The following is a 15,760-nucleotide window of genomic DNA, read 5'->3' as shown; positions in this document are numbered from 1 at the left end:
TTTCTAATGAAAAATTTTAAATCCTGGAATCATGAGTCAGTGCCTGACAGTCCTCCAATCCTTATGCCGGGGCACTGCTGCGTCCCCATGCGAGTGTTAAGTGTGCAGTAAGGTTGTACAAAACAAACAGTGTAGAGGAGACATGGCAGAGCTGAATGAGTCTTCAAAAGGCAAAGCACACAGAACTCCCAGCTCTGCCAAGGTCTCTTGGGAGACTGGCTGCTTTGCACTGGGGACTAATTTCACACTGATAAGGCCCCTAGGCCCAAAGCCTCGGATATACATGGCAGGGAAGCTGAAAAGAAGCAGGGTACACGTGCAGGACACTTTAAAGTCTGGTTCTGATTATCTTCAGGTCGCTCATGTCTATTAGAAGAGATCGTTTTTACCAGGAGGACAAAAACAGGACTGCATGGGCTGCCAACACCAGGCAATGATGAAAAGGTGCCCCCTTCTACTCCTGAGCCATCTATCCCCACTTCCACTCCTGGGCTATTTATTCTCTCTTCAGATGGGATCTGTTTTCAGAATACTTTAAAAATGACATGTCCACTTCATGAGAAATATCCAAAGACAACAGAGTCACTGACGTGGCCACAGAACACATTGGTTTCCTTGTGAAATTCTGCCTACACTCACTGAAGACAGTGACGACAGTGAAAGAACTAGTGCCTCGGGTGTGGGCTGTGGCCAAGAGGACAAAGAGTCACTAGGTAGAGAAGGATCTTCAGACTCTCTGGTTATCTCATTTCTACCATCACATTCATTTGCAGCTAATCGTCCAGCAATGAAGCTGTATCTGATATACACCTAGAAAAATGTCCTCCAAGTCCTGACAGCCAGCTTTGGAAATTCTTAACTTAAAACTTTCCCATATCATGACCCAGAGACCATACTTCCAGTGTTGAGAATTACTTCTAAAAAACAAAACAAAAGCCTACATTAAAATGGTCCAGATTTTCTTAGATAATGAACAAGGAATACACATTTGATGAATTTCCCATCACAGAGACTCTACTTTCTCCTAATTTCATGTCAATCTCCAGAGGTAGGGTCCAAATATTAAACTGGAAAACAAACGCTTGCAACTTTTCAGAAGAGTAGGATTCTTTTCTCACCTTTTAACACTGCTTTTCCTTGAAGCAGATCTGGTGGTTCTTTTAGTAATGCCTGCACTGCCAGAAATGTTAGGTTCAGATGTTTTACAGCTCTGAACACTGGATTGAAGAATTACTCTGAAAATAGTTGGAAAAAAATAAGATTATATTCACTGAAACCATTTGCAAATACTTGACAGAGGAAAGTATTTTTGCACGTTAGTGCAAATTATCTTGAGAATTGAGAGGATTTTCCATCAACACATTTACCAAAAAAATCTGAAACACATTTTCACATCAAGGCCTTTTAAAATGAAGCATCTCGTTTCTCTTTGAAGGTTACACAAAGACAACCAGAGGGCTTTGCTCCTGGAAGGCGAATGACTTGGCATTTTAAGCAATTCCCACACCAAAGAAATCCACCAGCTAAAGAAATCTTTGTGCCCAACAAAAGTAGAAGTAGCTTCTCAGACTTTCAGTCATGAAACAAGACACCATTAAGAGCTCAAATTCTAAAGAATAGGAACATAAATTTAGGAAATAACTATACAATATTCACTCTTCAAAGCTGTAAGTATGGGTAATAATCCACTAAATCAATACTGATTTTATATAACGTTTCAAAATTTTAGAAAGTGTTTAAGCAAAATATGAGTTTTGCCTGAATTATATATAACACTTACTAAATCTCCAAGTGCCACTAAAATGAAAGTGAAAACACTTAAATTTTGTAAAGCTTGCCTTAATTAAACTCTAAAAAGCTTGAGAAACTGGTGCATATGAGAGTAGGCTGCCCAGGAGGAAGTACACGATGAATCAGAAAAGAACATCCTGAGATAAAGGCCACACGGAATGTCCTTTAAGAGGCAGATGGTCCTTTGGTTTTTTTTTTCTTTCCTCTTTCAATTGTCATAGGGAAAACAGCAGAAGATATCAAAAGATTTTATATGCAATTCTTTTTTTTTTTTTTTTTGAGATGGAGTCTTGCTCTGTCGCCCAGGCTGGAGTGCAGTGGCGTGATCTCGACTCACTGCAACCTCTGCCTCCTAGGTTCAAGCGATCCTCCTGCCTCAGCCTCCTGAGTAGCTGGGACCGCAGGCGCCCACCACCTCACCTGGTTAATTTTTGTATTTTTAGTAGAGATGAGGCTTTGCCATGTTGGCCAAGCTGGTCTCGAACTCCTGATCTCAGGTGATTCGCCCACCTCACTTACTCCCAAAGTGCTGGGATTACAGGTGTGAGCCACCACACCAGGCCTATATGCAATTATTTTCTTCAAGAGATAATCAATGACAAACTAAACACATATACACACATTTATAGATACCAACTTTTAATTCTCTGAAAGAGAAAATACTGACTTAACAAGCTTTCTTCTCTCCTATTCAAACATAAAGGTGAGAAAGCCAATAACAACTTATGAGAACCCAGCTCAAAAGAGTAAAAAGTTGAACCATTACAATTAGTGAGCATCCCACCTCACGGGCCTCAGCTACCACCATGCTGGCTAATATACCAAAGACAGGGCCTTAAAATAGGCTAAGATTAATAAATTTCTACAACCTTAGCATGACCCAAACCAAAGCATATCCAACATTTAGTAAAATGCTAAACATCTCATCACTAAAAAAGCAACAAGAGGCTGGGCACGGTGGCTCACACCTGTAATCCTAGCACTTTGAGAGGCCGAGGTGGTTGGATCACGAGGTCAGGAGTTCAAGAGCAGCCTGGCCAAGATGGTGAAACCCCGTCTCTACTAAAAATACAAAAATTAGCCGAGTGTGGTGGCAGGTGCCTATAATCCCAACTACTCAGGTGGCTGAGGCAGGAGAACTGCTTGAACCTGGGCGGCAGAGGTTGTAGTGAGCCGAGATTGTGCCACTGCACTCCAGCCTGGGCCAAAGAGCGAGACTCCGCAACCAGAGCATAACCTGGAGCTTGTCTGGGCCAGCGGTCCCAAGCCTTCTGGGGAGAAGGGGATGGGCAGCTTTCCCCACTATTTCACTTTACTCATGCAGGATTTCTGAGGGCCCCATGAAACTAGCTTTCTGTCTCACAGAGGGACATGAATCCTGGATAAATCAGCCAATGTTTGGTTCAGAAATTCTCCTAGAGTGTGATCATCTGATATGTTGAATGTTCTAACAAAATAGAAAAAGGAGGTGGTTGCGGTGGCTTATGCCTGTAATTCCAGCACTTTGGGAGACCAAGGCAGGAGGATCACTTGAGGCCAAAATTTCGAGACCAGCCTGGACATTTTAAGCAATTTCCACACCAAAGAAATCCACCAGCCAAACAAGTCTTTGTGCCCAAAAGTAAAAGTAGCTTCTCAGATTTTCAGTCATGAAACAAGACACCATTAAGAAGCCCAAATTCTAAAATATAGTGAGACGTCCTCTCTATAAAATAATAATAATAATTAGCCGGGCGTGGTGGGGCGTGCCTTGGTTCCAGCTACTTGGGAAGTTGAGGTAGGAGGATCACTTGAGCCTGGAAGGTCAAGACTGCAGTGAGCCATGTTTGTGTCACCGATCTCCAGCCAGGTGATAGAGACTCTGTATTAAAAAAAAAAAAGAAGAGTGTATATGCATCTTAATTGTATGATTAAAGGCAACTATTACCCTGGCTTGTGAATTCTACTTCTAAAAACAAGGAATTATTTTTAAAATTTTTTTTTCTTTTTCTTTTTTTTTTTTTAAGAGACAGGGTCTCACTCTGTTGCCCAGGCTGGAATGCAGTGGCGCAATCATAGCAGCCTCAAATCCTGGGCTCAACTGATCCTCCTACCTCAGCCTCCAGAGTAGTTGGGACCACAGGTACATGCCACCACACCCAGCTAATTTTTTCATTTTTTATTTTATAGAGATGGGGTCTCGCTATGTTGCCCAGGCTATTCTCAAAATTCTGGCCTCAGTGATTCTCTTGCCTCAACCTTCCAAAGTGTTGGGATTTATAGGCATGAGCCAGCCTGCCCATCCCTAAAAATTATTTGTTTATATAAAGTGATGGGGAAGTATTTATTCATCTCTGCTAAGAATTTGAATATAGAATTTTGCATAAAACCAAACAAAACAAAACAAACTGCTGCTGCTTCACTGCTACTTCTGAAGCCCAGGCCGGGGCACTCGTGCTGCCACTGTTCTCATCCGCTCCCCTCGGCCACTCCCTTACGCACGGAGAAAACAAGACTCCTGTTGGCTTTTTTTTTTTTAAATACAACACCTAATTCTCAAATAATTTGAGGCCACGGTTGGCCAAAAGTACAGACAACAATCACACTGCAAAATAATTAATCTGAGAAAAAAACAAGAGCTGATACACTGCCTGCTTAGGAAATCTGAATCCTGATTTCTCAAATTAAAACTATGACTGAAGTGTTTAAATGCCATTCAAAACAAGACACTACTGCTAAATCCTGCAGTCATTCTCAGGCTGCTGGAAAACATCTTTTTAAAAGTATTTATTTCTCTATAAAATTAGTGTAAATTAAAGTGAACTAATATAATAATAATATTAAATAGCTAGTAATTTCTGTGGAACTTTAAAACCAAGAGAATGATAGAACTTGAGTGTATTAACCACACCACGGAAGATTCCAGTTATTTGCACTGACAACACGGTATTTATCCTAACTGCAGGTTATGCACTGATGAAGTCGGGGTTGGGGGAGAACTCCACTGAGCTATCATGAGTGACAGCACACACCACCTGACAGGCACCAGAGGGTGACGTGTTGCCTCTGTCACAGGGAACCCGGGCACTCGCGGCCTTCTGCCTTCCAACCCAGGCCAAGCATGGCTTTGCAGAGCAGTGTGCAGCAGATGTATTTTCTTCCTTCCCATCTCCCCTGACAAAATCCTCCATCCTACCTACCTCTTGCCTATATTCCAGTTCACCTTCTTCTCTGCAGCATCCTTGGAGCCTCGGTACTCTGAGATTTCAGATATAGTGAAATCTGCAACCCAAGGAACACGGCAAAGCCAAAAACTAAAAAGCCAGGTCTCGAACATAAATGTCCAATTCCAAGAAAAAAATCCATCAGGGCAACTATGCACTATGTATACTGGCTGTCCACTCCGGACACCACAAGAGCGTGCACAAAGGTGACCCTGAGGCCCTGCAGCCTCCAGAGAAGGCTTTCCCACTATCTCTGAGTCTGACTCAGAAGCCTGAAGTGTTGTTATGGCCTAATTCTCCAGGCATGCCGCATAACAGGAGCTTTTCACTGGAAACAACTTATCAGACGATGCCACGCCACCTGCGTCCACTGCCAGCAGAGGTGGGTGGTGATGACAGAGGATGGTGGAGCTCAGGAGTCACCACCTTACAAATAAAACCCTTTTGAGAGAAAGACATGGGGGTGCTACAAAGATGATACTGATGAACACCACTGTAACTGTCACAAGCTTTTTGCTTCTCAAAATTCCAAATAATTAGTCAGGCTGAACTGAATACTCTGCTTGGGTCTAGAAATACAATGGCAAACGTCATTACCAGTAACAACAGAAGGTATAGTTTACATGGAATACTGAAAAGAAAAGAGCCTGATAGAGACCATGTTTAAACTTACCCTGGGAATGATCATTCAACCACAAAGTGCCTAAGCATTATTTGCAACTGCTCCACCCATTCAGAACATCTTTGCCACTTGGAACAGTTTGAGAAGAATAACTCTATGTAGTGCATGATGCTCTTGAGTCAGAATATGTGGCAATCGTAGTTGACTAAGAGAAGTAAAGAAGAAAACACCCAAAAGGTTAATCTATCTCAGAAATACAGCAGGTCTGAATGTGCGACAATAAGCTTTTATTTGTAAGATATTCAAGAAAATGCCATAAATGGGAGCAAGTTAAGCAGGTTTTGCCTAATTCTGAAGAGTGAAATCAGCTTGATTTTTAAATCTTTCTCAGCTATGTGAAAATACTCAATGAAACCACAAAGTACCAGAGTTGGCTGCAATGGAATTTTTCTTTGGAAGAGATCTTGCAAGGAACTTTTGCATTCTTTCATAACTTCCAAGTCCAAGAGGAGACAAGAGAAGAAATTCTTAAAATATGAGTTAAGGAAAAAGCTTCAGAGAAGAAAGAACGCAGCTCAGACACAGAAGGGTGGCGGTGGACCCCGTGACACGGACACACCCGCCTTCTGGGGGTCTTCAACATGCTGTTCCACAAGTGGGCCTCTTGTACATTCTTCTGCAGAAATAAAGCCTCTTCGCTGTTAAGGTCTTCATTTCAAAGATGAAAGATCTCAAGAGAATACAAATTTGCTGCTATTAGCCTATTAAAGGCATTCTGGCTATGTCTGGGCAAGGAGAAAAGCGGGAACAATGACCATCATATGGAAATGCACCAACTTAAACAGGCGACCTCAGCTCCGACCTCCTACTTTCATTTAGCATCAAGTGCTACACACTGTACTTACTGTATTCCCTAAAGGGGAGGAGAAAAATGAGACAGAGCAGGAAATTCTGCACACTAAAGAGAGAAGACTTATGAGAGAGCTGCTGTACAATGGCAGATTTCGAGGCTACAAAATCACATATTTAATGAAAGTAGATCAGTGGGAAAAATGCTTCTTTGCTAGATTGGGAAGGACATACTCAAGATACAGAAAACTAGAGGGAAATTGTATAGCCAACTGACGAAAATAAAACCACCCCAATTATCCTAAGCTAACTACTTTTGATAGGGAAGAAAAACTGTTTCAGTGAAGAAAAACTGTTTCAGTGTCTTTATCAACTGCTATTTTGAAATATGTTAAGGATAAGCATAACTTTAAAACAACGTATGTTACTTTCAATATCCTTTCTATGAGAGGAACAGTGAAGCCCACCTTCCCTCCCCACCACCATCCCATTAATTGAAAAGATTCAGAAAAAGAACCTTTGAAAATAGGCAAACCAACAAAGCTAGGAGCTGACAAGGAGAAAAACATGCATTGTGGGAACCACACTAGGCACCAGAAGTAAGCAACAGCAGAGAAACAGAACGGGACACTTACAGCAGCTATCTGTCAGGGGGTCCTGATGGCTACTGTGTTCTGAAACCATCGAGACAGAATAGCAGGATGGGAAGAATGTAGTCACAAACAATCCACCAGATGACAACACTACACAGTGCAGAGGTCAGCACAGCTAGGGGACATCTGGAAAGGGGTGAAGGGGAAAGAACAGATGTTCAAATTGGGAAGCCAAAATAAATTACGCAATCATCAATCAATCAAGCCATATGTGAATTTTAGACACCCTAAAAGCCCAGCCAACAGCAACAGGGATACAAAGGGGCGGTCAACAAGGATGGAGTTTTGCCATTTTATGTTGAAGAAAAAAATGCTGTGTTTAAACAGGTTTCATACTTTGGGACTCAGTCACTAGTGAGATAACTACCCCATGTTAATTTAACTTTATGATACTGAAATCAGTCACAGATAAATGATTGAGGTTCTTCAAAAAGCAGAAGATGTGCACACACAGAAAACTAAAGCAAACCACAAGGGGCAAAGGAGGCAAAACCAGATAACCAAAAACAAACAAACAAAAAAACACAAAACCCCAGACTAGTTAACAAAATCACAGGAGGCACAACTAAAAATGAACGTAATACAGCAGAACTGATCTCACTTCAAGGGAGTTACTAACTCCTGAGCCATCCAGGAAGCTAAGGGAATGGCACATTTTTATAATATGGTTCACATTTAACCCAGGGCAACACAAAATGAGCAAAATTTCACTTAGGTATGCATACTATAGACTTTTCTTAGTTGTTTTCCACACTCATTTTCCTCATACTAGTTGGCTTTCAGCTTGGTGTTTCTTTCTTATTTTTTATTTTTTAATTATTATAATTTTTTGAGATGGAGTCTTGCTCTGTCACCCAGCCAGCCCGGAGTGCAATGGCGTGATTTTGGCTCACTGCAACCTCCGCCTCCCAGGTTCAAACAATTCTCCCACTGCAGCCTCCTGAGTAGTTGGGATTAGAGGCGCACATCACCACGCCCAGCTAAGTACTGTATTTTTAATACAGGGTTTCACCACGTTGGCCAGGCTGGTCTCAAACTCCTGAACTCAGGTGATCCGCCTGCCTCAGCATCCCAAAATGCTGGGATTACAGGCGTGAGCTATCGCACCTGAGCTCTATTTTATTATTTATTTATTTAATTTTTTTTGAGATGGAGTTTCACTCTTGTCGCCCAGGCTGGAGTGCAGTGGTGTGATCTCGGCTCACTGCAACCTCCCCCTCCCGGGTTCAAGCAATTCTCCTGCCTCAGCCTCCCAAGCAACTGGGATTACAGGCATGTGCCACCATGCCCAGCTAATTTTGCATTTTTAGTACAGATGGGGTTTCTCCATGTTGGTTAGGCTGGTCTTGAACTCCTGACCTCACCCTGCCTCTTTTTCATTTTTAAGAAACAGGGGTCGGCCGGGCGCAGTGGCTCATGCCTGTAATCCCAGCACTTTGGGAGGCTGAGGCAGGTGGATCACCTGAGGTCAGGAGTTCGAGACCAGCCTGGCCAACATGGTGAAACCCCGTCTCTACTAAAAAAATACAAAAATTAGCCAGATGTGGTGGCATATGCCTGTAATCCCAGCTACTCGGGAAGTTGGGGCAGGAGAATTGCTTGAGCTCGGGAGGCGGAGGTTGCAGTGAGCCGAGATCATGCCACTGCACTCTAGCCTGGCCGACAGAGCAAGACTCTGTCTCAAAAAATAAAAAAAAATAAAAAAAATAAAGGCCGGGCGTGGTGGCTCACGCCTGTAATCCCAGCACTTTGGGAGGCTGAGGCGGGCGGATCACGAGGTCAGGAGATCAAGACCATACTGGCTAACATGGTGAAACCCCATCTCTACTAAAAATACAAAAAATTAGCCGGGCGTGGTGGCAGGCACCATGCTACTTGGGAGGCTGAGGCAGGAGAATGGCGTGAACCTGGGAGGTGGAGCTTGCAGTGAGCCAAGATTGCACCACTGCACTCCAGCCTGGGCGACAGAGCAAGACTCTGTCTCAAAAAAAAAAAAAAAAAAAAAAAAAAAAAAGAAGAAGAAAGAAAGAAAGAAACAGGGGTCTTGCTCTGTTGCCCAGGCTGGAATGCAGTGGCGTTATCATAGTTCACTGTAACCTCCAACTCCTAGGCGCAAGCAATCCTCCCACATCAGCCTCCTGAGTAGCAGCTGAGACTGCCTGTTCATGCCACCATGCCCAGTTTTTTTTTTTTTTTTTTTTTTTTTTTTTTTGTAGAGACAGAATCTCACTATGTTGGCCAGGCTGGTCTCGAACTCCTGGGCTCAAGTGATCCTGCTGCCTTGAACTCCCAAAGCACTGGGATTACAGGCATGAGCCACTGTGTCCAGCCTCAGCTTGGTGTTTCTTAATCCATTGGTCTGGGTCCTAGCAGCGAGGAAGGAAACCTCCCCCCATTTGGAAGGGCAGAAGCTCTTTCCAATGACTATACTTCCAAATGGTCACCTGGATACATCTGTGACCAAATATTAGAGCCTCTACTGAGCATCTGCTGTGTGCGGAGTACTGCTAATCAATTTGGAAATGGCTGATTTGGCTTATCATGTCATCTTTATTGTTGACCTCATCACTGTCATCATTAAAAATTACATGTCAGGCCGGGCGCAGTGGCTCACGCCTGTAATCCCAGCACTTTAGGAGGCTGAGGCGGGCAGATCACGAGGTCAGGAGTTTGAGACCAGCCTGGCCAACATGGTGAAACCCCATCTCTACTAAAAATACAAAAATTAGCGAGGCGTGGTGGCGTGTGCCTGTATTCCCAGCTACTCAGGAGGCTGAGGCAGGAGAATCACTTGAACCCAGAAGGTGGAGGTTGCAGTGAGCCAAGATTACGCCACTGTACTCCAGCCTGGGTGACAAAGCAAGACTCTGTCTCGGGGAAAAAGAAATTACATGCCAGGCTTCCTATATTGTGGAAAAGGATTAGACTAAAGGGTGAACTCGAAATACAGCCTAACCTTACCCCACAAGTTATACCCACACCATCTTATTTAATCTTCCCACAAAAAAACAAGCTACTAATATACATAAAGATCACAGGGGTGAATATTTAAACGGAATGAATAAATGGTCTGGGAGCCCTAGAAAACTCTCTACTGATCCCAGCCTTCACCTTCAGTTCCTTAAAGGCAGAATGGCCTGAATGTCCAAGTGTCAGCGTTATAGATGGTTACTTTTTCCTCTAGTAAACCTCATGGCTTAAGAATTATTTTCCGGCTGGGCGCAGTGGCTCACACCTGTAATCCCAGCACTTTGGGAGGCCAAGGTGGGGAGATCACGAGGTCAGGAGATCGAGACCATCCTGGCTAAAACAGTGAAACCCTGTCTCTACTAAAAATACAAAAATTTAGCCGGGCGTGGTGGTGGGCGCCTGTATTCCCAGCTACTTGGGAGGCTGAGGCAGGAGAATGGCATGATCCCAGGAGGCAGAGCTTGCAGTGAGCCAAATTCGCGCCACTTTACCCCAGCCTGGGCGACAGAGCGATACTCTGTCTCAAAAATAAAAATAAAAAATAAAAATAAAAAAAGAATTATTTTCCATTGCTAACAGATATACCCATCTCCAAACCTACCAAAACCATCGGTATGCAGAACGACAGGCCTCATGGCTCAAGTTATGAAATCTACCAAATCCATTTTAGCACAGACAATATACTTGTCATCACGTCCTGAAGATCAGCTCAATGTCATGGTGCCACATGGTTTCCTGTCATCATTGTAGTCAGGATCAGACAGGCTGAGCAAATGGCCATTTTATAATCACTAAAAACTTAAACTCTCCCCCAAAACTGACCATTTATAAAAGAGAAACCGGCCAGGCGCCGGTGGTTCATGCCTGTAATCCTAGCACTTTGGGAGGCTGAGGTGGGTGTACCACTTGAGGTCAGGATTTCGAGACCAGCCTGGCCAACATGGTGAAACCTTGTCTCTACTAAAAATACAAAAAATTAGCTGGGTGTGGTGGTGCGTAATCCCAGATACTCCGGAGGCTCAGGCAGCAGAATCACTTGAACCCGGGAGGCAGAGGTTGCAGTGAGCCAAGGGCACACCATTGCACTCCAGCCCGGCCAACAGAGCAAGACTCTGTCTTAAAAAAAAAAAAAAAAAAAAAAAAGAGAAACCAATCATTGGAATAATATTTTATGTACTATAACCTTCTCCTAAGAATCACTAGTACTTGTGTATTTCTCACTAACTTTCCTTCTTGCATGTACTGTATTTTCATAAGGCTAAGTGCCAATGCTAAAGCAAAATAACTTGCTCACAGAAATCAATGAGTCAAACTTGGATGAAGAAATTGATTTTGTATTTTTCAACCCAAGCAACTGTTGAGAACAGTCCCTCAGGGACTTCTATTCCTAAAATAACAACAAAGACACAAGAGGGAAAGAAAGAAAATCTTCAATTGATCTTTTCTAGGGCCTAAAAACTGCAAATAATAGCAGAGAGGGTTTGAAAAAGCAGAGACAGGGATAAGCAAAATGTTGTAAGGGAGGAGGAAGGAGATTTGCTGAGACTCATCAAAAATCCCCTCGGGTCTATACACATAACTCAGAGCTTAGAAAAACTAGCGTTTCGCTTTCTTCTTTAAAAGTGTGGCCTAAAACTTTGTTATTTGTGTTATGTGGGGCTATTTATATATATTGTTTTTGGGATATTACCAAAAGGAATCCTGAGCTACCTCTTTGTTTTTTAACTTTTACCATTGTACTTGATTTTACTTATTTATTTAGACAGGGTCTCACTCTGTCACCCAGGCTGGATGCAGTGATCGTGGCTCACTGCAGCCTCAGACTCCCGGGCTCAAGTAGTCCTGTTGCCTCAGCCTCCCGCATAGCCTGGTCTACAGGTGCGCACAGCCACGCCCAGCTAGATTTGAACTCATGTTAATGAGAGTAGCAGATTCAGAGGGTGACTAAAGGAAATTTCCTATTTAACAAAAACTTTTGACTAAGCAGGATTTGTATCCCCTGACTCTCAACTTGACTTCTGAACAGCAGGCAACAAAATATTAAAACATAAACTGATGATGCTGATTCTGAAAAACAAAACAAAAAATCCCAGACACAGCTAAAATCAACCCACAAAAGCATCAGTTTCCTAGGGCTTGCAATTCAATGTGTGGTCCCTGGACCAGCAGCCTCGGCTAGCAATGTGAACTCTTGGGCCCCACCCCCACCCCACCAATCATAACCCATATTTCAACAAGCGCCCGGGTGCCTCCTGCACACTGAAGTCTGAGAAGCACTGCTCAAGGGTGCTGCCTGCCTCCTCCACCACATCCGGAATTAGTATCTGGATGATTACCTGGAGCCACCATAATACTTCCAAAGAAAAACCATTAAGGCCTTAGGTGAAGACTTTTAATAAGGAAATTAAAAACAAAATGGCATTTGGAGTTAAGTAAATTATACAAAGGCACTATTTTTGTTTGTTTGTTTGTTTTTTGAGATAGAGTCTCACTCTGTCACCCAGGCTGGAGTGCAATGGCACGATCTCGGCTCAATGCAATCTCTGCCTCCCGGGTTCAAGCGATCCTCCTGCCTCAGCCTCCCGAGTAGCTGGGATCCTATAATGCCTACAGCACCCACCATCATGCCCGGCTAGTTTTTGTATTTTTGTAGAGACGGGGTTTCACCATATTGGCCAGGCTGGTCTTGAACTCCTGACCTCAGGTGATCTGCCCACCTTGGCCTCCCAAAGTGCTGGGATTACAGGCATGAGCCACCACACCTGGCCAAAAGGCACCATTTTTAAAAAAGTATAGTTGACTAAAGTACCACTAAGTTGCAAAAGAAATGCTTAATAAACGCCTATAATCAAAATGGATGCCCTACATTCATTCACATAACACTGCATATTGTAAAACTCAATTCTTTGCCTTGGGTCTTTTAAGAAGAACCTCCCAGGGGAGCAACCCATAATGACACATGCCTTAGGTGTAATTCTACTTCAGAATTTTTATGACGAGACACTAGTGAGGAATTACTTTTAATTGAAAAGAAAACCTGTTCTCTGCCAATATAAATGGTTTATTATATCATACTTCCTTACCATATTACAAGATGCTTACTGAATAAATGATCTATGTCCATCACACTCCCTCCCCGCAAAAAAGAAGGCTGGAAATCTGGTGTCCCACAATGAAAAAGGAAGTAACTAGAAGGAAGAAATCCAATGGCAACAAGTGGGAGCATTTACTAAAGAACAGCCTACAAAAAATACCATGGTCATGTACTTTGCTTCTGCATATTTTTCTAACAATCTTGGATGCTCCATCAGGTTGAATCCCAACTAACACACATTCACAAGAATGTACACATGGACATACATACACTCAGTACTACAACATTTCCTATTCTCAGGCTAAATCTTACTCTATAATTAGAAAATCATTCCCCAAAGAAACAAACAAAAAACTCAAAATATAGTTTAGACCAGTTCATTGTTGCCCCAAAACAACATAATGTCATTAAGCCATCATGTCATGCTTATCAAAACAAATGATCTGCAACATGGCAAATGTAAAGAAATACACCACTTTAGTAACTATGGACAAGTCTGGCATCCTGGGCTTTACATCCGCTGTCGCGCTCCTGAGGATGCCCCATGCTGATTATTCATGGAGAAAAAGTATCCCTGATGTCGCCTTCCCACCCATAAAGGCTCATGAGGACCAAGGTAAACAAGGGACAGCTGAGAGCTTCCAAGGCCAGCACCCCTAGGTTTTAAATAACATAGGCAAGCATTTCAAAGTGGCATCATGGGCTTGCAACTATGGAGAAAAATGTACAGGAAAAACCCTCACCAAGGATCCCACACACATATGAAGAAACATCAACCACAACAAAGGAACCCAGACTCACGTGAGAGGAATAGCGTTCGTTTTGCATTGTCTTCTGCTTTTCAAGGCCCGAAGTCTATCACCTTGTGTCACTCCATTGATTTCGTCATCATCACTGTACTGTGTAAGTAAAAAAACACTGAGCTAATGATTTAAGTTGCACTTATTAATGCAGTACAGCAGAGCAGCAATTTATCCACATGAACACAGTCCAAGTTTCTGCGAGCTCTAGAATACTTTTCCCTTTCACAATCAAGCTTCAGGTGACATTTTAAGACAGCCAAAGTTGACTTTCAGAGACAACCCAGCAGCACTCTTGTTAGAAAACACATCAACAGTGAAGAGGGTTAATGGGCTTTCAAGTTTGAAAACGCTCTTTTTAAAATCTCAGTGTACTTACTACCACTTAATGTAGTAGTACTGCTACCCCCTAAGCCTTTGATTTGTTAAAAGCTCTCTATTTGAGAATGATTGCTTTCCTAAATCAGCTGTTGTGAAATGGCAAAAAGGGGTGAGGGGCAGGGGTAGATCTGGCTGAAGAGCTCACTTCACAACCTTTTATGCACCTGCTGAGTGAGTAAAACATAGTTTTATGGACACACAACCTTGTTTCCACTGTTTTGGGTAAAAAGTGCTTAGAGAGGGTTATAAATATAAAAAACTGACACTCATCCAAGAGCTGCTTTATTATTTTACCTACGGTTTTCTCCATACCCTGACAGGTTCTCAATAGCAGTTAAAGCAGTAACAACATCGCAACAGAAACGGCTTGATTACCGGTTCGGGTTCTTGCTGATCTTGATTCTCGACCCCATTTATGGAAATGTCATCAACGCCAGAAAGAAGTTTGGAGAAGGCTGCTCTGTGTTGTCCATTCTCCTGCCCCTTTAACTTCTGACGAAAATAGTCCCCTTCCAGCCAGAGGTTTGTTTGCTTCCTAGAGCATTTAAATAACATCAAAATAGAGCTTTCCAGAAAGATACATGAACAACTTCTTCCTACCAGATTATCTGTTGTTATTGGAAACTAAAGGAAATTCCACTCCCCATCAGATGCCAACCCCACATGTTCCCTGGGAACTACAGACGTAGGCTACTACTTACATCACCAAAAACTGCTGCTGAGGCCCAATCACCGAGCCAGGTCTGCAGATCCTGACCCACGCAATGGTCTCGGCTGCTGTCATCCTGTAATGCTTCATGATGTAGCAGGCTATCAGAGTGCCCGTGCGACCAAGGCCAGCTAGGAAAAGAAAGCAGCACAGAAATGAAACTTGGGCTGATGTACTCCAGGATTTTGTTGGGCAGAATTTTTTTAAAAGGCTTCTCATGACTCTGCTTCTTTCAATAGTGGTTCTCAAGGCTGGTTACACTCTGGAATCACCTAGAGAGGTTTTTAAATACTGATGCCCGGTCTCACATCCGGAATGTATTTATTATTTGTTTCATTTATTTATTTATTTTTGAGACGGAGTCTTACTCTGTCGCCCAGCAGGCTGGAGTGCAATGATGCAATCTCAGCTCACTGCAACCTTCACCTCCTGGGCTCAAGCAATTCTCCTACCTCAGCCTCCCAAGTAGCTGGGATTTACAGCCATGTGCCACCACACCCGGCTAATGTCTGTATTTTCAGTAGAGACGGGGCTTCACCATGTTGGCCAAGCTGGTCTCAAACTCACCTCACCTCAGGTGATCCGCCTGCCTTGGCCTCCTAAAATGCTGGTATTATACACTTGAGCCACCACGCCTGGCCTTACGCCAAGAATTTAGATTTAACTGGTATGCAGCATAGCTTGGACA

General features: G+C 43.1%; 1 protein-coding gene across 21 annotated transcripts in view; it reads right to left on the bottom strand.

Annotated features, from left to right (window-relative positions):
- The window catches only part of CDC14B (cell division cycle 14B), a 125,902-nt gene that overhangs the window by 12,263 nt on the left and 97,879 nt on the right, over window positions 1-15,760 (bottom strand). For 7 of the 21 annotated variants that reach the window (XM_009456938.5, XM_054657811.2, XM_016960389.4 and 4 more), the window contains 4 exon segments: window positions 15,065-15,203; window positions 14,739-14,898; window positions 13,984-14,081; window positions 1,119-1,235 (listed from right to left, as the gene is read on the bottom strand). In XM_009456938.5, the coding sequence (XP_009455213.2) occupies window positions 1,119-1,235; window positions 13,984-14,081; window positions 14,739-14,898; window positions 15,065-15,203 (514 nt within the window). 21 annotated transcript variants of the gene reach the window in all.

The sequence above is a fragment of the Pan troglodytes genome, chromosome 11 (assembly GCF_028858775.2).
Source record: "Pan troglodytes isolate AG18354 chromosome 11, NHGRI_mPanTro3-v2.0_pri, whole genome shotgun sequence".
Classification (NCBI taxonomy): Eukaryota; Metazoa; Chordata; class Mammalia; order Primates; family Hominidae; genus Pan; species Pan troglodytes.
This window is presented reverse-complemented; position numbering and strand designations above follow the sequence as displayed.